Consider the following 26,126-nt stretch of genomic DNA (forward strand, 5'->3'; position numbering starts at 1 on the left):
TCCTTCTCTCATTCGACGGCTCCGTTTCCATTTGCTCCGGCGAGCTCATCCTCTTTTTTTTATGATCCGGCGAGCTCATCTTCCTCCTAGAGAGTGCGGCTTCTAAGCATTGGCATGATGTAATTAGCTAGGGATTTAACTAGTGATTGTGGACTAATGTGTAATTAGTTGTACTCGTATGTGGGACTACCATGTTTTGTGTTAATGAATGCTATTTTGATTGATTAATATTGTGTTAATAATTGTATGAAAATGTTATGGGAAATAGATGTGGTGTTTAAAAAATGTCAGTGTCCATTAGATATTTGGTTTTGTTCATCACGGGCTCACACATGCTAGTGAGATGAGAGAGGGATGGTTTCCTCAATGATTGGTCCTACTTGGGAGTGCCTTGGCATAGTGTGAAGAAGCACGGGCAAAATGGTCTAAAGAAAAGTCCACAGATAGTCAACACACGGTCAAACGACACTAACCGGATGAAATTGAGATGGAAGGGCAAAAACATAATACTAGCAAAGTGGTTTGGACAGAAACGAGTGTTTTTGAAAACTAGGTGTAAAAATGTCGAGTGTGACCCAACTAAGGACATAAATTCAATTATCCCTTTTTAAGTTATTCATTTCATTTTCTTTCTTATTAAAGTGTAGTGCCAATGCCACTAATCCATTCTTACTTGGAAACCTTCATTATTTTGATTTTGATTTTGATTCCTTTTTATGGGTAATACCAACTCCACTAATTCATCCCTTCTTAAGAAACTTCTTTTTTGTGTGTGTGTGTGTGCAAAAATCCCAGGATGTATATATAGATCATTCATCACCAGTTTTGAGAGAGAGAGATTTGATGGAAAACTTGCCATCAGGAGTAAGCATCCATCTTACACGATCTTTAGACATTCGATCCAAGCATCTCAAAGCGCATGCTATACAAAACTTGGCACAAGAACACTTTGAAAGTCCCAAGAGAAAGTCTGACATATCTGAATATATCGAGTTCAGTACAGCTCACAGAAGAAGGGTCAATTTATTCTGCCCGAATCCTGTCTGATATATAGAGCACCAAGCCGCAAGCTCGGCGAGCAATCTCGAAACGAATGAAACACAATCCAGCAGGTCCATATTATAGGCTATAGATAGAGGATAATAATGTACTGTAGTTGCTTCGTTGCGTTTTCTGATCAGCCTCGACCGGTCAAGCCAGCAACCAGCTCCGAGCTCCGTTCACTCGTCGAACACCTTGCACTCCACGGCGTTGGGGTCGGTCTTGCAGTAGTCCTCCAGGGGGTCGCCGCTGCCGCCGGTCCCGGCGCCCGGCCACTTGGCCGCCACCAGGTGCGCCAGATCAACCACGCGCTGGCTGCACACGCACACACCAAAAACCACTCACAGGTTAACATCATGTTTACAGATGCATGCATGCATGTAATTTCGCCGTTAACGATCTCGCCGCCGGCCGGCCGTGGCTCACCTGTAGCCCCACTCGTTGTCGTACCAGGCGACGACCTTGACCATGTCGTCGCCCATGACCATGGTGAGGGAGGCGTCGATGCTGGTGGACACGTCTGAGCAGCGGAAGTCGACGGACACGAGCGGCTCGTCGCAGACGTCGAGGATGCCCTTGAGCGGCCCGTCGGCGGCCTTGCGGAACGCCGCGTTCACGTCGTCGGCGGTGATGCCGGTCTTGACGGTGTTGATGACGAGGTCCACCACGGAGACGTTGGGCGTGGGCACGCGGAGCGCGATGCCGTTGAGCTTGCCCTTGAGCTGTGGCAGCACCAGGGAGACGGCCTTGGCGGCTCCCGTGCTCGTCGGCACGATGTTCAGCGCCGCCGCCCTCGCCCTCCGCAGGTCGCGGTGGGACGCGTCCAGCAGCCTCTGGTCGCCCGTGTACGAGTGCGTCGTGGTCATGGTTCCCTTCACGATTCCTGCACGCGCGCAACCACGGAGCAGTCAGAACTTGTTCTGATCAAGGTGAAAAAAAGGGTGACAAACAGTCAGGTTCTTACCGAACTCCTCGTCCAGGACCTTGGCGAATGGCGCGAGGCAGTTGGTGGTGCAAGAAGCGTTGCTGCAAGGAACAACAGAGTTTGATCAATTTGCTCCATGATCACTCCATCTCCATGCATGAGTCGCTGACTGGAGTACAAAAAGTACCTGATGATGTTGGCAACATCATGGTCGTAGTCGCCCTCGTTGACACCGACGACGTAGGTGGGGATGTCGGCACCCTTGGCCGGAGCAGTGATGATGACCTTCTTGGCTCCGGCCTGGAGATGCTTCCCGGCGCCGGGGCCGTCAACGAAAACTCCGGTACCCTTCAACACAGGACACGAGCAGGACGCGTTCAGTTTTCGTTTGCCGTACGTGCGATGTTCATAGTAGCAATGGGGTTTAGTTTTACTACCTCGATGACGATGTCGATGCCGAGCTCGGCCCATGGCAGCTTGAGGGGGTCCCTGTTGGAGACGACCTGGATGTTCTTGCCGTCGACGCTGATGGTCTCGTTGTCCACGATCTTCACGTCCGCCTTGAAGGTGCCCAGCATCGAGTCGTACTTGAGCAGGTGAGACGCCTGCAACCAAACCACACGACCCGGCCGACCATGTTCATCATTTCGGAACTGCTGCCCTGCTCCTCTACAGTCTACAGTACGTTGTTACGAATATACTTACGTTCCTGACGCCTCCGCTGTCGTTGATGACGATGACCTCGAGCGGGGAGTTCTCGCGTCCGTGCCAGCACCGGAGGAAGTTGCGCCCGATGCGGCCGAACCCGTTGATGGCCACCTTCAGCTTCGCCTCCGCCGGCGCCCTCACGGCGTTCTCGCCGGAAGCCTGCCACGATCAACGACCTGTTAGGACGGACACCCTACATACACTACACACCGATCGATCTGCTGTAGCTGTGGACAAGGTACGTACCCTGGCGACGAGCTGCGCGCCGAGGACATCGGAGAAGGAGGCCTCCCTGGCGGCGGCGCTCACGGAGCACGACCCAGGCCTCAGACCGGAGAAGTCGGCGAAGTCGACCCTCTGCCTGGAGGCGGCCTTGCTGTGCAGACGGGCACTGGCGGGGATGCGGGTGGCGGCGAGAGCTGCATGGGCGGCCATTGTTGACGATGCTGCTGCTGCTGCTAGGCGGAAAGGAGCAGGTGGTGCGCCGGCTTATTTATGTGGCCGGCGATCGATCGGGGAAGGAGGCGGCGTGATCACTGCTTGGGTTTGTGGCGTTGGGACGGGCGGGGGATAAGGCGATTGCATGCGCCGCAGCCACCCGTTCGGGCCGGGCGATATCCTCACCGGTTTGCCTGTGGACTGTGATGCGAGTCGGCGAGAAGGTGGGGTGTCCACGACGTGCGTAGGGCTGGTGTTTCCCTTGGACCTTTTGATCGGGTTATCCAGCTTCTTTTGGAGCCGTCGGTATGCAGACAGCAGATATTATTTGATCCAGTGATCAACAACCACGGGACAAGGGGAATGGGACGGGTTAGTAGCACACCTATGCTCCCTCAGTGTTTCGAAGGTCCTCATAAAGATAGGAAGCTTTCGTCGTAGGCAGGGCCAAACATATATATGCCCTTCTCTTCATTGCTTTTCTGAAATGCGTAAGTAATCACCTTCGAAATGGTACCAAAAGGCCGGCTCAAATCGTCTATCACATCCTGATGGAACCTATTCTTCGACTATACTTCTTCCTTCGACTAGCGTGCTTAGATAAAATACAATGATACCTATATCGCTCTTTGTTGAAATTGTAGTTTAGGTGGACTATATGCCTTTACATCTTCTCTGGCCGATCGGGGTCTCCAAAGTAAGCAAAAAAAGGAGTATTGACAGCTATCTTATGTTGTTTGTCGAGATTCATAGTGTATGTGTGTGTATATGAACGTTTGCGTTTGTACTGTCTTAAAAAAACTTTCTGATTTTCAAGTCAAAACCTTTTATTTTATAGGACTGGATAACGTACGTGTTTTTCTTACTAAAATAAAAAAAATATAGGAAAAAAACTTTTAATCTATTCATCAAAGTAAAAAAACATCAAAAGTAAAAAATACATCCAAATCTATAGACCAATTAGAGACGACTACAAACACTAACATCTATGAGTACGACACAAACCTTAACAAAACTAAAAAAAATCAGAAAACAGAGCCCTTCCGTCGGCAAGGGTCGTGATCCACCGCGCATCCATGGTCCTGAGACCACAGGAGACGAGGTAGGCCGGCGCCGGCAGGAGGCAGGAGAAACCCTATCACAGGGTGCACGGTACAAACGGTCATGTGTGGTGTCCTTACGGTGTTACTAGTTGCTCCACAACGTATCTTAATTGTCAACCGGTATTTTTTTTCTTTTGAATTGTTTGTGTTGCTTACCATGTATTGTTGGAATTATGCCCTAGAGGCAATAATAAATATAGTTATTATTATAATTCATGTATCAAGATAATCGTTTATTATCCATGCTATAATTGTATTGAATGAAGACTTATATACATGTGTGGATACATAGACAAAACACTGTCCCTAGCAAGCCTCTAGTTGGCTAGCCAGTTGATCAAAGATAGTCAGTGTCTTCTGATTATAAACAAGGTGTTGTTGCTTGATAACTGGATCACGTCATTAGGAGAATCACGTGATGGACCAGACCCAAACTAATAGACGTAGCATGTTGATCGTGTCATTTTGTTGCTACTGTTTTCTGCGTGTCAAGTATTTGTTCCTATGACCATGAGATCATATAACTCACTGACACCGGAGGAATACTTTGTGTGTATCAAACGTCGCAACGTAACTGGGTGACTATAAAGATGCTCTACAGGTATCTCCGAAGGTGTTCGTTGAGTTAGTATGGATCGAGACTGGGATTTGTCACTCCGTGTGACGGAGAGGTATCTCGGGGCCCACTCGGTAATACAACATCACACACAAGCCTTGCAAGCAATGTGACTTAGTGTAAGTTGCGGGATCTTGTATTACGAAACGAGTAAAGAGACTTGCCGGTAAATGAGATTGAAATAGGTATGCGGATACTGACGATCGAATCTCGGGCAAGTAACATACCGAAGGACAAAGGGAATGACATACGGGATTATATGAATCCTTGGCACTGAGGTTCAAACGATAAGATCTTCGTAGAATATGAGGATCCAATATGGGCATCCAGGTCCCGCTATTGGATATTGACCGAGGAGTCTCTCGGGTCATGTCTACATAGTTCTCGAACCCGCAGGGTCTGCACACTTAAGGTTCGACGTTGTTTTATGCGTATTTGAGTTATATGGTTGGTTACCGAATGTTGTTCGGAGTCCCGGATGAGATCATGGACGTCACGAGGGTTTTTGGAATGGTCCGGAAACGAAGATTGATATATAGGATGACCTTGTTTGATTACCGGAAGGTTTTCGGAGTTACCGGGAATGTACCGGGAATGACGAATGGGTTCCGGGATCGAGTTCACCGGGGGGGCAACCCACCCCGGGGAAGCCCATAGGCCTTGGGGGTGGCGCACCAGCCCTTAGTGGGCTGGTGGGACAGCCCAAGAAGGCCCTATGCACCATAGGAAGAAAATCAAAGAGAGAAAAAAAAGAGGAGGTGGGAAAAGGGGGAAGGACTCCTCCTTCCAAACCTACTTGGACTCGGTTTGGAAGGGGAGGGTTGCCCCCCTTGGCTTGGCCGAAGCCCTTGAGGGTCCTTGGACCCCAAGGCAAGGCTTCCCCTCTTCCCCCTATATATACGGATGTTTTAGGGCTGATTTGGGACGACTTTTCCACGGCAGCCCGACCACATACCTCCACGGTTTTTTCTCTAGATCGCGTTTCTGCGGAGCAAGGGCGGAGCCCTGCTCAGATAAGATCACCACCAACCTCCGGAGCGCCGTCACGCTGCCGGAGAACTCTTCTACCTCTCCGTCTCTCTTGCTGGATCAAGAAGGCCGAGATCATCGTCGAGCTGTACGTGTGCTAAACGCGGAGGTGCCGTCCGTTCGGCACTAGATCGTGGGACTGATCGCGGGACGGTTCGTGGGGCGGATCGAGGGACGTGAGGACGTTCCACTACATCAACCGCGTTCACTAACGCTTCTGCTATACGGTCTACAAGGGTACGTAGATCACACATCCCCTCTCGTAGATGGACATCACCATGATAGGTCTTCGTGCGCGTAGGAAATTTTTTGTTTCCCATGCGACGTTCCCTAACAGTGGCATCATGAGCTAGGTTCATGCGTAGATGTCTTCTCGAGTAGAACACAAAAGTTTTTGTGGGCGGTGATGTGCGTTTTGCTGCCCTCCTTAGTCTTTTCTTGATTCCGCGGTATTGTTGGATCGAAGCGGCTCGGACCGACATTACTCGTACGCTTACGAGAGACTGGTTTCATCGCTACGAGTAACTCCGTTGCTCAAAGATGACTGGCGGGTGTCAGTTTCTCCAACTTTAGTTGAATCGGATTTGACCGAGGAGGTCCTTGGATGAGGTTAAATAGCAACTCATATATCTCCGCTGTGGTGTTTGCGTAAGTAAGATGCGATCCTACTAGATACCCATGGTCACCACGTAAAACATGCAACAACAAAATTAGAGGACGTCTAACTTGTTTTTGCAGGGTATGCTTGTGATGTGATATGGCCAACGATGTGATGTGATATATTGGATGTATGAGATGATCATGTTGTAATAGATAATATCGACTTGCACGTCGATGGTACGGCAACCGGCAGGAGCCATAGGGTTGTCTTTATACTAATGTTTGTGCTTGCAGATGCGTTTACTATTTTGCTAGGATGTAGCTTTAGTAGTAATAGCGTGAGTAGCACGACAACCTCGATGGCGACACGTTGATGGGGATCATGGTGTGGCGCCGGTGACAAGAAGATCGTGCCGGTGCTTTGGTGATGGAGATCAAGGAGCACGTGATGATGGCCATATCATGTCACTTATGAATTGCATGTGATGTTAATCCTTTTATGCACCTTATTTTTCTTAGAACGACGGTAGCATTATGAGGTGATCTCTCACTAAAATTTCAAGACGAAATTGTGTTCTCCCCGACTGTGCACCGTTGCTACAGTTCGTCGTTCGAGACACCACGTGATGATCGGGTGTGATAGACTCAACGTTCACATACAACGGGTGCAAAACAGTTGCGCACGCGGAACACTCGGGTTAAGCTTGACGAGCCTAGCATGTGCAGACATGGCCTCGGAACACATGAGACCGAAAGGTCGATCATGAATCATATAGATGATATGATTAGCATAGGGATGCTTACCACTGAAACTATACTCAACTCACGTGATGATCGGACTTGAGCTAGTGTAAGTGGATCATGAACCACTCAAATGACTAGAGAGATGTACTTTTTGAGTGGGAGTTTAGCGAGTAATTTGATTAAGTTAAACTCTAATTATCTTGAACATAGTCTAAGTCCACTTTGAATATATTTGTGTTGTAGATCATGGCTCACGCGACAGTCACCCTGAATTTTAATACGTTCCTAGAGAAAGCTAAGTTGAAAGATGATGGAAGCAACTTTGTAGACTGGGCTCGTAATCTTAAGCTAATCTTACAAGCTGGGAAGAAGGATTATGTCCTTAATGCTGCGCTAGGAGATGAACCACCCGCTACGGCTGATCAGGATGTTAAGAACGCTTGGTTAGCACGTAAGGAGGACTACTCAGTAGTTCAATGTGCAGTCTTGTATGGCTTAGAGCCGGGACTTCAACGTCGCTTTGAGCGTCATGGAGCATTTGAGATGTTCCAGGAGTTGAAGTTTATCTTTCAGAAGAACGCCCAGATCGAGAGGTATGAGACCTCCGATAAATTCTATGCTTGCAAGATGGAGGAGAACTCGTGTGTCAGTGAACATGTGCTCAAAATGTCTGGGTACTCAAACCGTCTAGCTAAGCTGGGGATTGAACTCCCGCAAGAAGCTATCACTGACAGAATTCTTCAATCACTGCCGCCAAGCTATAAAGGCTTTGTGTTGAACTACAACATGCAAGGGATGAACAAGTCTCCCGGCGAGTTGTTTGTGATGCTGAAAGTCGCGGAGTCTGAACTCCGTAAAGAGCATCAAGTGTTGATGGTGAATAAGACCACTAGTTTCAAGAGAAACGGCAAAGGCAAGAAGGGTAATTCAAAGAAGAGCGGCAAGCCTGTTGCCAATCCGACGAAGAAACCCAAAGCTGGACCTAAGCCTGAAACAGAGTGTTACTATTGCAAGGGTATGGGTCACTGGAAGCGCAATTGCCCCAAGTATCTGGCATATAAGAAGGCGGCCAAATAAAAATCAGGTATATTTGATATACATGTTATTGATGTGTACTTAACCGGCTCTCGTAATAGTGCCTGGGTATTCGATACCGGTTCTGTTGCTCATATTTGCAACTCGAAACAGGAACTGCGGAATAGACGAAGGCTGACGAAAGATGAAGTGACGATGCGCGTAGGAAATGGTTCCAAGGTTGATGCAATCGCCGTCGGCACAGTTTCACTTCAGTTACCATCAGATTAGTTATGAACTTGAATCATTGTTATTTAGTGCCTGCGTTGAGCATGAACATTATATCTGGATCTTGTTTATTGCGAGACGGCTACTCTTTTAAGTCAGAGAATAATGGTTATTCTATTTCTATGAGTAACATCTTTTATGGTCATGCACCCAATGTGAGAGGATTGTTCATATTGAATCTTGATAGTGATACACACATACATAACACTGAGACCAAAAGAGTTAGAGTTAACAATGATAACACCATATTTTTGTGGCACTGCCGCTTAGGTCATATTGGTGTAAAGCGCATGAAGAAACTCCATGTCGATGGACTTTTGGAGTCACTTGACTTTGATTCACTTGACACGTGCGAACCATGCCTCATGGGCAAGATGACTAAAACTCCGTTCTCCGGAACAATGGAGCGTGCAAGTGACTTGTTGGAAATCATACATCCCGATGTGTGTGGTTCGATGAGCGTAGAGGCACGTGGCAGATATCGTTATTTTCTCACCTTCACTGACGATTTGAATAGATATGGTTATGTCTGCTTAATGAAGCACAAGTCTGAAACATTTGAAAAGTTCAAGCAATTTCAGAGTGAAGTTGAAAATCATCGTAACAAGAAGATCAAGTTCCTACGGTCTGATCGTGGGGGTGAATATCTGAGTTTCGAGTTTGGTGCTCACTTAAGACAATGTGGAATTGTTTCACAGTTGACACCGCCTGGAACACCACAGCGTAATGGTGTGTCCGAACGTCGTAATCATACTTTATTAGAGATGGTGCGATCTATGATGTCTCTTACCGATTTGACGTTATCATTTTGGGGTTATGCATTAGAAACAGCTGCATTCACTTTAAATAGGGCACCATCAAAATCCATTGAGACGACACCATACGAACTGTGGTATGGCAAAAGGCCAAAGTTGTCGTTTCTTAAAGTTTGGGGATGTGATGTTTATGTCAAAAAACTTCAGCCTGAAAAGCTGGAACCCAAAGCGGAAAAGTACACCTTCTATCTCAAATCCGAGGGCAAAGTGTTTGTTGCTAAAAACGGAGCTTTTCTCGAGAAGGAGTTTCTCTCGAGAGAATTGAGTGGGAGGAAGATAGAACTTGATGAGGTTGTCGAACCTCTCATCCCTCTGGATGGTGGCGCAGGGCAAGGGGAAACCTCTGTCGTTGCGACGCCGGTTGAGGAGGAAGTTAATGATGATGATCATGAAACTCCGGTTCAAGTTTCTGTCGAACCACGCAGGTCGACGAGACCACGTGCTGCTCCAGAGTGGTACGGTAATCCCGTCTTGTCAATCATGTTGTTAGACAACAATGAACCTGCAAATTATGAAGAAGCAATGGTGGACCCAGATTCCAACAAATGGCTCGAAGCCATGAAGTCCGAGATAGGATCCATGTATGAGAACAAAGTGTGGACTTTGGAAGTACTACCTGAGGGCCGCAAGGCTATTCAGAACAAATGGATCTTTAAGAGGAAGACGGACGTTGACGGCAATGTGACCGTTTATAAAGCTCGACTTGTGGCAAAGGGTTTTTCACAAGTTCAAGGAGTTGACTACGATGAGACATTCTCACCCGTAGCGATGCTTAAGTCCGTCAGAATCATGTTAGCAATAGCTGCATTTTTCGATTATGAAATCTGGCAGATGGATGTCAAAACGGCGTTCCTTAACGGTTTTCTTAAGGAAGAGTTGTATATGATGCAACCCGAAGGTTTTGTCGATCCTAAGAATGCTAACAAGGTGTGCAAGCTCCAGCGATCCATTTATGGACTGGTGCAAGCATCTCGGAGTTGGAACAAACGCTTTGATGAGGTGATCAAAGCATTTGGGTTTATACAAGTGGTTGGAGAATCTTGTATTTACAAGAAAGTGAGTGGGAGATCTGTGGCGTTCCTAATATTATATGTGGATGACATATTGCTGATTGGAAACAACGTAGAGTTTTTGGAGAGCATAATGGATTACTTGAATAAAAGTTTCTCTATGAAGGACCTAGGAGAAGCTGCTTACATTCTAGGCATTAAGATCTATAGGGATAGATCAAAACGCCTGATAGGACTTTCACAAAGCACATACCTTGATAAAGTTTTGAAGAGGTTCAAAATGGAACAGTCCAAGAAGGGGTTCTTGCCAGTTTTACAAGGTACGAGATTGAGTAAGACTCATTGCCCAGCAACTGATGAGGATAGAGAGCATATGCGCTCCGTCCCCTATGCTTCAGCCATAGGCTCTATCATGTATGCAATGCTGTGCACTAGACCGGACGTTAGCCTGGCCATAAGTATGGCAGCTAGGTTCCAGAGTAATCCAGGAGTGGATCACTGGACAACGGTCAAGAATATCCTGAAGTACCTGAAAAGGACTAAGGAGATGTTTCTCGTGTATGGAGGTGACGAAGAGCTCGCCGTAAAAGGTTACGTCGATGCAAGCTTTGACACAGATCTGGACAACTCTAAGTCGCAAACCGGATACGTATTTATTCTTAATGGGGGTGCGGTAGGCTCGTGCAGTTCCAAGCAAAGCGTCGTAGCAGATTCTACATGTGAAGCGGAGTACATGGCTGCCTTGAAGGCGGCTAAGGAGGGTGTCTGGATGAAGCAGTTCATGACGGATCTTGGAGTGGTGCCAAGCGCACTGAATCCAATAACCTTGTTCTGTGACAACACGGGTGCCATTGCCTTAGCAAAGGAACCACGGTTTTACAAGAAGTCCAGACACATCAAACGACGCTTCAACCTCATCCGCGACTACGTCGAAGGAGAGGACGTAAATATATGCAAAGTGCACACGGATCTGAATGTAGCAGACCCGCTGACTAAACCTCTTCCACGGTCAAAGCATGATCAACACCAGAACTGTATGGGTATTAGATTTATTACAATGTAATTCGCATGATGATGTGAGGGCTAGATTATTGACTCTAGTGCAAGTGGGAGACTGTTGGAATTATGCCCTAGAGGCAATAATAAATATAGTTATTATTATAATTCCTGTATCAAGATAATCGTTTATTATCCATGCTATAATTGTATTGAATGAAGACTCATTTACATGTGTGGATACATAGACAAAACACTGTCCCTAGCAAGCCTCTAGTTGGCTAGCCAGTTGATCAAAGATAGTCGGTGTCTTCTGATTATGAACAAGGTGTTGTTGCTTGATAACTGGATCACGTCATTAGGAGAATCACGTGATGGACTAGACCCAAACTAATAGACGTAGCATGTTGATTGTGTCATTTTGTTGCTACTGTTTTCTGCGTGTCAAGTATTTGTTCCTATGACCATGAGATCATATAACTCACTGACACCGGAGGAATGCTTTGTGTGTATCAAACGTCGCAACGTAACATGGTGACTATAAAGATGCTCTACAGGTATCTCCGAAGGTGTTAGTTGAGTTAGTATGGATCAAGACTGGGATTTGTCACTCCGTGTGACGGAGAGGTATCTCGGGCCCACTCGGTAATGCAACATCAACACAAGCCTTGCAAGCAATGTGACTTAGTGTAAGTTGCGGGATCTTGTATTACGGAACGAGTAAAGAGACTTGCCGATAAACGAGATTGAAATAGGTATGCGGATACTGACGATCGAATCTCGGGCAAGTAACATACCGAAGGACAAAGGGAATGACATACGTGATTATATGAATCCTTGGCACTGAGGTTCAAACGATAAGATCTTCGTAGAATATGTAGGATCCAATATGGGCATCCAGGTCCCGCTATTGGATATTGACCGAGGAGTCTCTCGGGTCATGTCTACATAGTTCTCGAACCCGCAGGGTCTGCACACTTAAGGTTCGACGTTGTTTTATGCGTATTTGAGTTATATGGTTGGTTACCGAATGTTGTTCGGAGTCCCGGATGAGATCACAGACGTCACGAGGGTTTCCGGAATGGTCCGGAAACGAAGATTGATATATAGGATGACCTCATTTGATTACCGGAAGGTTTTCAGAGTTACCGGGAATGACGAATGGGTTCCGAGAGTTCACCGGGGGGGGGGGGGGCAACCCACCCCGGGGAAGCCCATAGGCCTTGAGGGTGGCGCACGAGCCCACCTCAAGGAAGGGAAGGAAGGACTCCCACCCACCAAACCAAGTCCAACTCGGTTTGGGGGGGGGAGGCCTTCCCCCCTTGGCTCGGCCGACCCCCTTGGGGCTCCTTGAGCCCCAAGGCAAGGCCCCCCCTCTCCCACCTATATATACGGAGGTTTTAGGGCTGATTTGAGACGTTTTTTCCACGGCAGCCCGACCACATACCTCCACGGTTTTTCCTCTAGATCGCGTTTCTGCGGAGCTCGGACGGAGCCGTGCTGAGACGAGATCATCACCAACCTCCGGAGCGCCGTCACGCTGCCGGAGAACTCTTCTACCTCTCCGTCTCTCTTGCTGGATCAAGAAGGCCGAGATCATCGTCGAGCTGTACGTGTGCTGAACGTGGAGGTGCCGTCCGTTCGATACTAGATCGTGGGACTGATCGCGGGATTGTTCGCGGGGCGGATCGAGGGACGTGAGGACGTTCCACTACATCAACCGCGTTCACTAACGCTTCTGCTGTACGGTCTACAAGGGTACGTAGATCACTCATCCCCTCTTGTAGATGGACATCACCATGATAGGTCTTCGTGCCCGTAGGAAAATTTTTGTTTCCCATGCGACGTTCCCCAACACTCGCCGCGCTAGGGTTTTCGGCGGCTGCGGCGGCGGGGGGCTCACGGCTGTACAGCGGGGTGAGCGGGGTGCCGGTCTGCGCGTCCATGGTGGCAGGGGCGCTGGCGCCGGCGCGCGGTGCGAAGGAGGAAGAAAGAGAGAGAGTTCGCGCGCGCGCTCGAGTCTGCCGCGCGCGGAAGTGTGCACTCCAAATTACCAGCGCGGGATGAGGCTATGGACAGCGCGCCCAACTTGTTTTAGCGCGCGCACGATTTTTACGCGCCCGCCGGAGCATCCCGCCGCGTCGCGCGCGCTAAAAGGGGATATTTTTGGACGCGACGCTTGTTTTGCGCTGCTGTTGGAGATGCTCTAAGTGCACACCAAAACACCATACTCTAACAATTGGCACCCGTAGTTTTTTTAAGACGGTGTTTGGTCCATGGACTACACAAAATTTCTATCTCTTCAAGACTATTTGAACACCAAGAAATGTGAAAAAGTACATGATTTTCAAACAGACGAATTCTACACTTTGCATTTGGTAGAAAACAAAACACATAACATCCGCATGATTGGGGAGTGAGACTAGACAAAGATAGAATGAAAGTGTGTTGTACTATCCATATTAATAATTACCATTATTTAGTATGAATTACTTCAGAAAAATAAATAAAAAAGGGGCTTGAACTTACTTAAGATTCCTATGAAATAGGGATGGATGTCTATTGTGTGAAGTACAGTAGTAATTTTATAGGATACCAAATCAAACTTTAGACAAAAAATCACTAACATCCACAACACCAAATCAATTCCACTGGAATCACCATTCAATATATTTTCATACCACGTATATTTTTTTATTGTGAAAGTTTAGATTTTTTTTGAGAAACTGGGCAAATTTTATAAAGTTTGACATAGAGCAAAACTAGTATGCGAAGTACATAAAAACGGAGCGAGTACTACTAGAAATCGACCGAGGCCGCCAGAAGCGAAGGACCTGAAAGGATGATCAAAAGTCCAAAATCACTCGTGAACCAACTTTTATTTAAATGGTTAGGAGAACAACGGTGTTCCGTATCCATTAAAATTAATTATTTTAGATATTTTATGTGCATCCAGATGTTTCTGTCAACTAAAAAATGTCCATGACAACTTTATCAATCTTAAAATAAAATGCTGGTTTAATTTTTGGAAGGCACTATATGGATAGAATGTACTTCATCTGTTCCTAAATATAAGTCTTTTTAGATATATCATTAGGGGACTACATACGAAACAAAATTAATCAATCTATATTTTAAAATATGTCTATATACATCCGTATGTAGCCCCTATAAAAACTTCTAAAAAGAATTATATTTAGGAACGGAGCGGGGTGCCGGTCCGCGCATCCATGGTGGCAGGGGCGCTGGCGCCGGCGCGCGGTGCGAAGGAGGAAGAAAGAGAGAGAGTTCGCGCGCGCGTTCGAGTATGCCGCGCGCGGAAGTGTGCGCTTCAAATTACCAGCGCGGGATGAGGCTATGAACAGCGCGTCCAACTTATTTTAACGCGCGCACGGTTTTTGCGCACCCGCTGGAGCATCCCGCCCCAGGTGAGAGTGAAGTCTAGAAACACTCCGCTCGGCTCGAATCAAAAACCCAAACCCAGACCCAGGTTAAGCTCAACCCGGTGCTAGACGACCACGGCACGCACCAAACCTATTAAACCGCTTCACTCCTTCACCGCCGCCGCCGCCATTCGCCGCCGAAGGTCTGCCCCCCACCCGTCTTCCTCGCGCCCCCCGCCGCCGCCGCTCCCCAGCGCCCGGCCGAGCTCGCCAAGATGCTGCAGAGCAAGTCGTTCGTCAAGAAGACGAAGCAGGGCCGCGTCGTCAAGGTCCGCCGCTCGGCACCGCAACCACCGCCTCGCCGAGGCCCCGCCGGAACCCTAGCTAACCCCCTCCCCCCGTCTGCGCAGGTGGTCCGGGAGCACTACCTCCGCGACGACATCCCCTGCGGCGCCTTCTCCTGCCCCTCCTGCGACGCGGCCGCCCGCCGCCTCAACGCCGACGCCGCCGCCATCCTCGTCGTCGACACCAACGTCGTGCTCCACCAGGTGCGTGCCCCTGCTCTCCCGCTCCCGCTCCCGCTCCCGCCTCTCGTATCTAGCGTGCCTTGTAGGGTCGGGGGTTCCGACTGCTGATGCTCTGAGAGGTTGCTGCAGATCGATTTGTTGGAGAATCCGGCGATTGAGGATGTCGTGGTGCTGTCGGTGGTGCTGGACGAAGTGAAGAACAAGAACCTCTCCGTGTACAACAGGCTCAAGACGCTGTGCACCAACACGGCTCGGAGGTTCTTCGTGTTCACCAACGAGCACCACAGGTACGCCTGAATTCCACCCTTGGTTCTCCGAATGGTCGTTTTGGTCGATCAGTAGGTGTGAGTTTAGGCTCTGGCATATTTGCTTGCTTCCTATCTGAAGCAGAACTCGTTGAGATTTCTAGTCGATGGAGTGGTGCAGATAAACGAAGTACTAGCTATGAAAGTATAATTCCTGCATCTGATGTGTGTTCTCTGGCCACATTTCTTAGAGTAACTAAGCTGACGTGCAGTAAATTCTTCGAAGTGGGCCAAGTTGATTTTGTCTTTCCTAAAACTGTGTTCAAGTGGTGTGCCCTCTCAACTGCATTTATCTTTGCCACGTATGGCACTTAGACCTGAACTTGACCACTATTAACAAGATTGTATCGGCAAAATTTCTCTGCACGAGTTGCACTACAAATGTGCAAGTACTTATCTGCAACTAATTAGTAATTCTGCTTTTGTTCTTTGAGACGTGCATAAGCTGCCCACATCAGAACTTGCATCTGCTTAGCATCAGCGATGTTATTCTTCCCTGTTCATATGATTAGGATTACTCATTTACTGAAAAACGTACAGGGATACTTATGTCAAGGAGATGGTTGGAGAGAGTCCAAATGATCGTAATGATAGAGGTACTGAGTTGCTTAGTTATATTTATGTACAGCATATCCCATTTCCAGGGATTCTATATACACTTAAATACTTAATGTATGCTCTGCTCTTTACTCGCCACTTCTTCTCTATTCAGCAATCCGTGTTGCTGCTCGTTGGTACCAGAGTCACCTTGGTGACAGTGCCAAAGTGTTGCTGGTCACAAATGATAGAGATAACAAACGGAAAGCTACTGAAGAAGGCCTAAATGCAGAGACAGGTGCTAGTTGGATAGTCTGTTGCATGAAATTCATAGCTGAATCTTTTACAATACTGCATGAATGATTGTATGGTTGCCTCACAAATTATTTCTGGTTCCAGTTGAGTCATATGTACGATCGCTTGCGCAGCCTGGTTTGCTCGATTTGGTGGTTGTCCCAAGTAGCGGAGATGTTGCCATGGAAGATGTAGAAGATCTTAGACCATCCAAAAGGAAAATAGTTTACAATGAGGTATACCAAGCTATTAACTATGCAATTTTCATCTGCACGTTCTTGTTACAATAACCATCTAGTGTCAAATATAATATATGCTACCTTGATATTATTGCAGCATAAACCTATGTCAGAAATTACATCTGGTCTGCGCTGTGGAATTTATCATCAAGGGAAGCTTCGAGTTAATCGTTACAATCCATTTGAAGCATATGTCGGAAGTGAGAGCATTGGTGATGAGATTATTATCCGTGGGCGTTCAAATATGAACAGGTCCTTCGATGGAGATATAGTTGCTGTAGAACTGTTGCCACAGGATCAGTGGCACGATTCAAAGTCATTTATTGCTGATGATGATGGTATGTTGTTCATTTCTTGATGCATCTCATTTTTCTTATCTGATGGATGTTTCTGTTATTTCAGAAGATGATAATGAAGAGGATGTCAGGTTGGTTCCAAATAGCGCTGATGATGCTCCACGAAACACCACTTCCACGCAATCAACAGCTGGATCATCAGCTGCTTCTGTCCCCAGTCGTCCAGTTGGACGTGTTGTTGGTATCATCAAGAGGAATTGGAACTCGTGAGTTCTATATGATCTGAATGATATTTATCTAATTATTGTCACCTGATATGGAAAGATGACATCAGAATATGCACAATTCATTCAGTCAATGTGAATTATTAACCCAGAAGGATATATCATGCTCGTGTTTTTACGTTTACGTGCCTGCATAATGTATGTTGACCGAGTATTTTGACAGCATTTCTGCCTTGCTACTCCACGCAAGTTTGTTTCAATATTTCATGCATCTCTTACAATCTTTGGTTGGTTAGACATGACATACTATTTGTATGTTGCCAATATGGATTATGCTCATACTTGCTCAGTCCAGCAAACTATTTAGTTTATATTGCAACTTCAGTTGTTTTTGTGTATTGATGCATAAAAATGAAATACTTGTATACTGCAGGTATTGTGGATCATTGGAGCCAATGCCCATGCCTGCTGGTAGCGGGGGTGTTGCTCATGCTCTTTTTGTGTCGAAAGATCGAAGAATTCCTAAGATTCGGATCCAAACTAGACAACTTGGTAATCTTTTAAATAAAAGGATTATCGTTGCAGTTGATTCATGGGATGTCATGTCTCGATACCCATCAGGACACTATGTGCGGACTATAGGAGATATTGGCGATAAGGAAACAGAAACAGAGGCAAGTTTGTATACCTAATTTTTATTACATCGCTTTGTAGGAGCTGCAGTCCAGCCTACATTATCCAATTAGTTGCTGCATGCTAAGATCATGCATTTGATGCTAGCATGCTAACTGATATACACATAACACAGGTTGTCCTAATAGAGAATGATATTAACACAAGACCTTTCTCTACACAAGTCCTTGCTTGTTTGCCACCTTTGCCTTGGACATTGTCACCTGAGGATGTGGCTAATCCTAATAGGCAAGATTTGCGGCATGTGAGAGTCTTTAGTGTGGATCCACCAGGTAAGTTAATCATGATAAGTGTACCCTATTCTTTTGTACTGCCCCCGGTCCTTTTTTGTCTGCATATTAGCTTTGTCTGAAGTCAAAGTATCTCTACTTTGACCAAAGTTACGGAAACATGTATCAACATTCATAATGCCAAATTAATATTGTTAGATTCATTACGAAATGTAGTTCATGGAATGTATATTTGGTGTTGTAGATGTTGATACTTTTCAATATATATTTGGTCAACCTTTGTAAAATTTGACTTGACACAAATCTAATATGCGGAGTAAAAAGGACTGGAGGGAGTACTTGAATTGCATTCTTACCATTAAACTGCTATTTAGGTTGTAGGGACATTGATGATGCACTACATTGCACACCGCTTCCAAATGGGAATTTTGAAGTTGGAGTACGTATCCTTTATCAGTTTACCTTCTAGTACGCAGTTCAAGTCTGCAATGGATGTTAATCTTGTTCTCTTCAGTTTTTGTACTTGTACTTTACATTTGAGTTAATATTTGTCATCCAATTCCTTTTGTACTCCACCATATCTTCATAAATTGTGAGTAGGATCTGTTGCATCTACCTGGGTTTGAGCTCATCACATAAGCTTGATTGTCTAGTTATAACGAAATAACTAAATCACGTGATTTTGTTCTATATGCTCTTGCTTGGAACAAACTCAATTTCTAAATCCTTTTGGTTGATAGATCATTACTCTTGGTCCGTGGATTGCTAAGTCGACAGGGATGCAATTTCCTATTTTTTTTTGCGAGGAATGTTAATTTCCAGGAATTTCTCATGAAAAATTGGTCTGGGGGCATTCACAGTGGTTCATGTGGAATTGGGATTAAAGATTAGGTGGTGGGGGAGTTAATGAAGAGAGAGATGCAGGTTGTATCTCATACTAGATGCCACTAATTTGAGAACAACAATGTTGATTTAATGCTGAAGTATATGGCCAATTTAGATACAACACATTTAAATTAGGATAGTTCTATCTATACATTCGTTTAATGCATTCTCTCACCAATAGATACAAACCATTGCGAGTGCACTGAGCACTATTTTTGCATTTTTTGTTATGCTAGTCCTTGTGTCCAGGGTTCAAACTATTTTATCTCTGATCTTGACCTTGGGTATCGAAAGCTATATGTTGTCAACAGGAGATATATGGGATGTGTTTCTTTCTGGAGATTTTGCAGTTCTTGACTTGGACTGACCAGATATTGCTGATGTCACTAATTTTGTCCATCCTGGTACCCCTCTTGACGAGGAGGCCTCTCAAAGGGCAACTTCTGTTTATCTTGTTGGACAACGAATTGACATGCTACCAAAGCCTCTAACTGAAGGTATTGGTTTCATTTATATGGCATGCACACTGAATTACTGATTACTGAATCAACTGCGCCGAAGCATTGCATTGAATTTGATAATAGTACACACCTTAATGTTAATATGTATGAGCAGAAGTGACTCGTTGTTTTTCCAAATTTTGTTGTTTTTTAGATGTTTGTTCTCTTCGTGCTGATGTTGAGAGGCTGGCGTTCTCCGTCATTTGGGTGAGTCTAATTGTGTTTTTGTGATGTCAATTTGTCTGATGTACGAGGAATATATAAATGTGATCATTAAGTTTTTGCTCTTATTGAAAAAGGTTTGTTGTGTGGAGGCTATCCATAGTCCCTGTGTCCTACTAGCTCTATGACGAGTCCATACTATATTCAAGCTCAAATGGAATGAATTATTTTGCACAACTTTCGCTAAGCTTTTTCACAAGTGATTTGGGTCATTTGTCAATGCACCCTAGCCTTTTGGTCATATATATAATTTATTCTTGCAAACTGCACTTTATACGTAATTTGCGGTAATGCCATTTTCCTCGAAGAAAAATCTCCTCTGAGACTCTTGAGTGCAGAGTGCGGTGTGCTTAGAAACTTACCAACTTGTTAGATCCAAGTCATACAATATGCCTACATGTTGGATTAGGGCAATAGCTTGACATTTTTTATCCCGTGGTATCACGAACAGAGAATTACCGTCATCTGCCTTTGGCATTTCTTCTGTTCATCCTCGTGCGTTTTGAAGTGATTACATCTGTCCCTTCAAATGAGTATGCTAATTCTTGTATCATGGTGCTTTGGAATTTTTGGAATGTTATGTGTACAGGAAATGACACCTGATGCTGATATCATATCCTCAAGATACACAAAGAGTGTTATCAAGTCTTGTGCTGCAATGTCTTATGTGGAAGCCCAAGCAAGAATGGATGACAGGTGCTTTCTGGCATTCAGCTCTCTCAGTTTCCATTACTTATATGCGGAGATACAATTTTGTGTTGGTCTAGCAGGCCAAAAACGTTGTCATAAAATTTATCGGTTCATTCCTTGAAATTTCCAGCCGTTTGGTTGATCCACTGACTGTAGACTTGCGGAACTTAAATTCATTAGCAAAGGTTTGTTCTTGTGTTACCATATCTCGGTCTGCAATAAATATTCTTGTCTGTTACCATGTACTACTGAGTATTATTATTAAGCTTATGTCTTCAATGCTTATGTAGATAATGAGAAATCGGCGTTGCGAAAGAGGGGCTCTGACTCTTGCTTCAGCAGAAGTCAAATTCGAAATTGACAGTGAAACTCATGATCCCCTTGACATAGGTATTCAGATTTGTAAACCTGTTTCCTGTCTACTTCTATACTTCTATAGATGAAATACTTACACTCAATTTCAACAGGAATATATCAAATTCGTGAGGCAAACCAAATGATTGAAGAGTTTATGTTGGCAGCAAATGTTTCTGTTGCTGAGAAGATTTTGCAGCACTACCCCTTGTGTTCATTGCTACGGTACACATTTGCTCTGTTCTTTTTTATTGTCACATTCAGATCAGATTAAGGTTACCACTCTGGTAGTGCATTCAAGTATATCTGAATTTCTAGGAGAACCCTTTGAAAATATTGAGCAGGTCTTATTCATAATTGAATACAAATTTTGACCTGTCGACCTGTTCATTCAATCATAAAATAACCAATAGGCAATAGCACAGAAGAGTTCAGTCCAATGAGGTAGGATGCCTAAATTATTATGTGCTCCCTCCGTCCCAAAATAAGTGACTAAACTTTGTACTAACTTTGTAGTCACTTATTTTGGACGGAGGGAGTATGTGATTGTGACGTCTCCTGATGTTACCAAGTTGCATTTATATGATTGCTCATAAACTCATTCTCGATATTTGATACTCCCTCCGTCCCATAATTCTTGTCTTAGGTTTGTCTAGAAATGCATGTATCTAAACACTAAAACATGACTAGATACATTCATATCTAGACAAATCTAAGACAAGAATTTTGGGATGGAGGGAGTACAATATTTTCCATTTTGCACATATTGGTAGCTGTGAACAAAATACATTCAGCTGTTGACTGTCCTTGTCTTGGAATGGTTTAAGAACTTATTTGTGACTGCCATCTTCTTACACTATTATGCAGCAATTTCAAAGAATGTACCAGTTCTTTCCTACAACTGCTGTATAATTTAAATTACCTTCTCTGAGCATGTTAATTTTTGTATAATTGGCATCAGGCGTCATCCTAGCCCAACAAAGGAGATGCTTGAGCCATTACTCCGTACTGCCTCCTCTGTTGGCCTAAGTCTGGACGTATCATCCTCAAAAGCATTAGCTGAATCACTTGATAATGCGAAGGTGAGAATGACCTGTATTATTTTACTCTACGGTGTATTCACATTTAGGTGACAGTCCTAGGTAGCTGGGTAATATTTGTGTGGAGCGTTATCTCACCTGCCGTTAATGCTTCACATGCAGAGAGATGACCCGTACTTCAACAAGCTTATCCGGATTTTGGCAACTAGATGCATGACACAAGTATGGTAGCAATTTATATTTTTACTTACTGTTTTCAACTATATCTATATAACTTTATTTTTGCAATACACAGGCAGTTTACTTTTGCAGTGGAGATTTGAGCTTGTCTGAGTATTACCATTATGGGCTTGCATCTGCTCTGTACACTCATTTCACTTCTCCTATTCGCAGATATGCAGGTTAGTTTTTTTTCACTGTTAGGTGCCTTGATGCTCAATGATATTACCTGAATTCGACTGATGATTCTTGGACATAGCAAGTATTTATCCATGTTACTTTCTCCGTCTATGAGCTAATTAGTTTAGTCGGGAAGTTTAATTGGAATAACTATTTTCATGCACCTTTTGTACAAAGTGAAAGTTGTTTGTAAGGCATCGTATTTTCTGTAGACTAAGTAGAAGAAAGAAGAGGAGGAAACCTATAAACTGTGAGATTGGTGTCTGATTGTACATCTTTTCCATTGCAGATGTTGTGGTGCATAGGTTGCTAGCTGCTGCTCTAGATATTGCGAAACTTCCACCAGTCTTCCAGGATGGTCCACAACTCACAGGCATCGCTGACAGTGAGTGATCCAATGTACTACTGAAGTGGGTCTTTATATGTTTTGCAACATTTGATACTGACATTATTATCATATCAGACTTGAATTATAGGCACCGAAATGCCCAAATGGCAAGCAGAGCATCGGTTGAGCTCCACACTCTCATATATTTCAGGACAAGGTACATTTTAATTGTCAATGGCTCTTTTATTTATAAGTTACATTAGATAGTATGTTCTTCAAGACGAGGGTAGTAAGAAATGGCTCAAGTCTGTTATCATCTGAGTGACCATAGTGATTATTAATACTGCTCTACACTTCTAACTGTGCAGGCCTGTGGATACTGAAGCTAGAATAGTAAAGATCAAGGCAAATGGTTTCATAGTCTTCGTACCGAAGTATGGATCTCTCTTCACAGCCCCCCCAACCCCATTTCTCCGCCTTCTCATTTATTTGCCAAGTTAGAGTAACAATGAACGTCCTGCTCAGAAGTCACAAGTATAAAAAATCACACCCCAGCAATGACCTGATCAGTCATCTTAAATTAAATTAGTACCAACTTACTGATGGATCTGAGGTAACCCAAACCAGGATCTGTCAATTGCTATTGCATGGATTCTGAGCTTCAATCTTGTTTCTGGCCACTATGTTCTTAGAAATATGAGATGACAGGTCTGCTTAAACAAATTAGTTGGCTGTTTGTAGTTTAATACGTATTGAGATATCCGAACATTTGGTTGACACACTATGGGGCATTTTGATTCCCTACCCTTCCTCAGGGAAGCCAAAAATTAGTAATGCTCATGGAGATTAGTTAGCACCCTATGATTTGCTTGCTTTCTGTATCTGGTAATGCACCCCAAAATGCCCTACGGAAGTTTCCCAGTTTCTAGGCGTGTAAAAACTGATACAAAATGTGGCGAGCATTTTTGCTGCATGCCAAGATGGTGTGGGAAATTATGGCTGGCACGTTGATTTGATTGATTAGGCATCCATCCTGCTTCATAATTGCAGTATCATCTAAACCTGGCGGGTGATTTGCAATCTGTTTGCACCTTCAGATTTCTGATGATAGGATAAATTAAGTCTGCAGGGAATGGAATCAAACATGCCCTGTGTCATTTCTTCTTGTTCTCAATCTGGAGAGTTTTAATTTTTCCAAATACTTCCAAACAATAGTAGTTACTTCAATTTCAGCATCATCTGCACCGGGTATGCATTAGGTAGTGCCTTTCTTGTTCTCATTTGGTACTTTTACGCAACAGGTTTGGCATAGAAGGCCCCATCTATCTTACGGCGAAGGGAGACAAAGGGGCTGACTGGGTAGTAGACGAGGTGCACCAGAAAGTAACCAAGCCTGGAACAAACATAAGCTATGCTGTGTTGCAGAGTGTTATGATCCATATGGAAGTGGTCGAGCCTCAGCCTCACCGCCCAAAGCTACAGCTCACCCTCATATGAACAACAAATGTACAAATGAATTGTAACATTAGTGCATTCACCCTTTTTCCGCTACGGCATTGTACCAGGGTCCATTCTTCAATTCAACAAATTTTGGTGATTTTATGATATTGTCAAATCAGCCTGGAATTCCTCTTTACAGAGCTGTGTAAAAATCTCTTTATTGATGCTAAAAATCTATCATGCTCTGCTGCTTTGTGTTCACCAGTCGCTCATCTCTGGGCACTCTTATAATGTGCTTGAAACACACTGTAAAAATGTGATGATGCAAAGTTTTCTTGCTGAAGAGAGCCTCAGGACACGAGTGACATGAACACTGTCGACCAGAGTGTTAGCGCCAGGGCTGCAACCAGGTGCGTCCAGAGGAAGATGATGGAGCACTCCTCCTCCCCAACATCAAACAGCTGGGCTATCGTCCCTGCAACATAGGAGAGGAGGAACCAACGCCTCAGAGCATAGCACCCCTATGTCCGAATAAGCTGTGGTGGTAAGCCGACAATACCGACGCTCATGGCAGGGGGAACCGTGGATTGCAGCAGGAGAACGTAGCGGTACAGGGGCGATCTTGGCAGGAACCCGAGCTTGCTGGCGGCCTTCACCACCCCGATTCCGCAGGCGGGGAGGATGACGAAGCGTATCGCGATGATCGACACGACCACCAGTGGCTTCAGCGTGGTCCTGCCTCTGCCTGGCCGTGCAATTTTTTGCAGACATGAGCATGGAGTGCTTCAACGGAGAACGCTGTGAGGAGGTCTGACATAGAATGAACTTCACCTTTTGTAAGGTTTCCGCCAAGTATGAGGACGGTGCATGGTATCGCGGCGTCTCTGCCCCCAAGTTAGTTTGGGTGTTATCATCCAACAGAAGGTCAGCAGCAGATGGATATAAAAGATGCAAGATCCAACACAAGTGCTGCAATATATATATATATATATATATATATATATATATATATATATATATATATATATAGGGTCGCCCTATTCGTCACCCTGGGCGAGGAATAGTTATTCTTCACCCCCCTCTATTTTAACATCAATGCACCGTAATTTTACATTTCGTAAATTTTATCTTATTTTACACGTAAAAAGAGACCGTAAAAAAAAATAATCAACGTAAAAATATTTTATGTCAAGTAAAATTACGAACATACAAAAATAGTGCAAAAATAACATTAAATTCAATTTTTTCTGGTCTTGTGACCTATATTTTTGTTTTTCTTTTGTTAAATTTTACGTAATGATTCAATATAAATGTAACTATTTGTATTTTGAATGTAATTTTTTTATAAATTGATCGTAAGATTATCTCGGATGAATAATAAACTATTCTACACCCTTGGTGATGAATAGAGTTTACCCAAGTAACTTACGATATATATATATATATATGGACTTACCCAAGTAACTTTGCGGTGTCTTGGACTACTCGGAGAGGGCCGTCTTCCTCCGTGACGAGTGGTCTCAGCTTGTCGATTGCACCGACGGTAAACCCTATGAGCTACAGAGCGGTAGCAGTTAGATGTGAGTGAAATCCAGAGCTCATCTGCGTTCTCACTGTGTGGTGCAAAGCAGAGTCACATACTGCGGCAACACTGGGAGGTGACCACAGTTCATTCAATATCTCTAACAGCAAATCCTTTGCTCTTCTTAAGCAGCGCATGGGGCTACCGTCAACGTCGTTGGAAGGCAAGGTACAATAATGGACCTACAACCGGAATGCCGAAAATGTGAGGAGGTTTGTTCATCACTCTCATTGTTCAAATCTTTCCAAAGCAATGAGAGAATGCGATACTGCTTACCGAGTCGCTCTCGAATTCCTCGTGAAATGCCCCTGATGAGAGGGGAAGAAAAGCAGCATGACTGCCATTTTCGGCTTCGGCTTCGGCTTGGGCTTCTCCTGGGTACTCCTCTTTCCTTATGTTTGTTGTAGGATCAGAGCATTTCTTGTACAGCTGAGCTGATCTCTTCATGACGCTGTAGCTATGAGTCCAGATAAAGAAATTCCCTAGCTGCACGAAACGTTTCTGAATCCAAAATGTACCCTGACAGAGGAGCTAATCAGGCGCGGCGACGAGCTTACGTACCGCCATGGACAGCGAGACGTAGGAGATGCCGAGAGATTTGCAGGTGTCGGCGTCACCGAAGGGGCTGTCC

The 26,126-nt window shown here is 44.8% G+C and overlaps 2 protein-coding genes and 1 long non-coding RNA gene across 3 annotated transcripts; 1 reads left to right on the forward strand and 2 right to left on the reverse strand.

Moving 5' to 3' along the window:
* Positions 1-948: 948 nt before the first annotated feature.
* On the reverse strand, positions 949-3,319 carry LOC123449789 (glyceraldehyde-3-phosphate dehydrogenase B, chloroplastic). Its single transcript, XM_045127122.1, has 7 exons — positions 2,921-3,319; positions 2,672-2,833; positions 2,404-2,571; positions 2,154-2,314; positions 2,006-2,067; positions 1,468-1,924; positions 949-1,356 (listed from the first exon to the last, which is right to left on the reverse strand). The coding sequence occupies exons 1-7, from the start codon at positions 3,107-3,109 to the stop codon at positions 1,221-1,223; spliced, it is 1,335 nt and encodes a 444-aa protein (XP_044983057.1). The 5' UTR covers positions 3,110-3,319; the 3' UTR covers positions 949-1,220.
* An 11,489-nt stretch (positions 3,320-14,808) lies between these two features.
* On the forward strand, positions 14,809-24,109 carry LOC123449790 (exosome complex exonuclease RRP44 homolog A). The gene is made up of 24 exons (XM_045127123.1): positions 14,809-15,039; positions 15,121-15,258; positions 15,367-15,524; positions 16,083-16,138; positions 16,255-16,377; positions 16,479-16,609; positions 16,710-16,950; positions 17,015-17,174; positions 17,566-17,806; positions 17,941-18,097; positions 18,430-18,498; positions 19,312-19,437; positions 19,595-19,647; positions 20,252-20,358; positions 20,483-20,537; positions 20,643-20,742; positions 20,820-20,931; positions 21,668-21,788; positions 21,909-21,968; positions 22,042-22,147; positions 22,435-22,530; positions 22,609-22,690; positions 22,842-22,907; positions 23,775-24,109. The coding sequence occupies exons 1-24, from the start codon at positions 14,986-14,988 to the stop codon at positions 23,968-23,970; spliced, it is 2,808 nt and encodes a 935-aa protein (XP_044983058.1). The 5' UTR covers positions 14,809-14,985; the 3' UTR covers positions 23,971-24,109.
* Positions 24,110-24,743: 634 nt separating this feature from the next.
* Positions 24,744-25,855, reverse strand: LOC123449791. The gene is made up of 4 exons (XR_006632045.1): positions 25,772-25,855; positions 25,555-25,677; positions 25,370-25,470; positions 24,744-24,797 (listed from the first exon to the last, which is right to left on the reverse strand). It is a non-coding gene; the product is annotated as an uncharacterized LOC123449791 (long non-coding RNA).
* Between the last annotated feature and the right edge of the window lie 271 nt (positions 25,856-26,126).

The sequence above is a fragment of the Hordeum vulgare genome, chromosome 4H, assembly GCF_904849725.1.
Source record: "Hordeum vulgare subsp. vulgare chromosome 4H, MorexV3_pseudomolecules_assembly, whole genome shotgun sequence".
Lineage (NCBI taxonomy): Eukaryota > Viridiplantae > Streptophyta > Magnoliopsida > Poales > Poaceae > Hordeum > Hordeum vulgare.

Coding starts and splice junctions, on each gene's coding strand:
- LOC123449789 (XM_045127122.1), bottom strand. CDS start 3,109: ATGGCCGCCCATGCAGCTCTCGCCGCCACCCGCATCCCCGCCAGTGCC. Junction 2,572..2,671: donor ACAGCGGAGGCGTCAGGAAC/GTAAGTATATTC, acceptor GTTTGGTTGCAG/GCGTCTCACCTGCTCAAGTA. Junction 1,925..2,005: donor GGTCCTGGACGAGGAGTTCG/GTAAGAACCTGA, acceptor GCGCGCGTGCAG/GAATCGTGAAGGGAACCATG.
- LOC123449790 (XM_045127123.1), top strand. CDS start 14,986: ATGCTGCAGAGCAAGTCGTTCGTCAAGAAGACGAAGCAGGGCCGCGTC. Junction 15,525..16,082: donor TTCACCAACGAGCACCACAG/GTACGCCTGAAT, acceptor AAAAACGTACAG/GGATACTTATGTCAAGGAGA. Junction 16,378..16,478: donor AGGCCTAAATGCAGAGACAG/GTGCTAGTTGGA, acceptor TTCTGGTTCCAG/TTGAGTCATATGTACGATCG.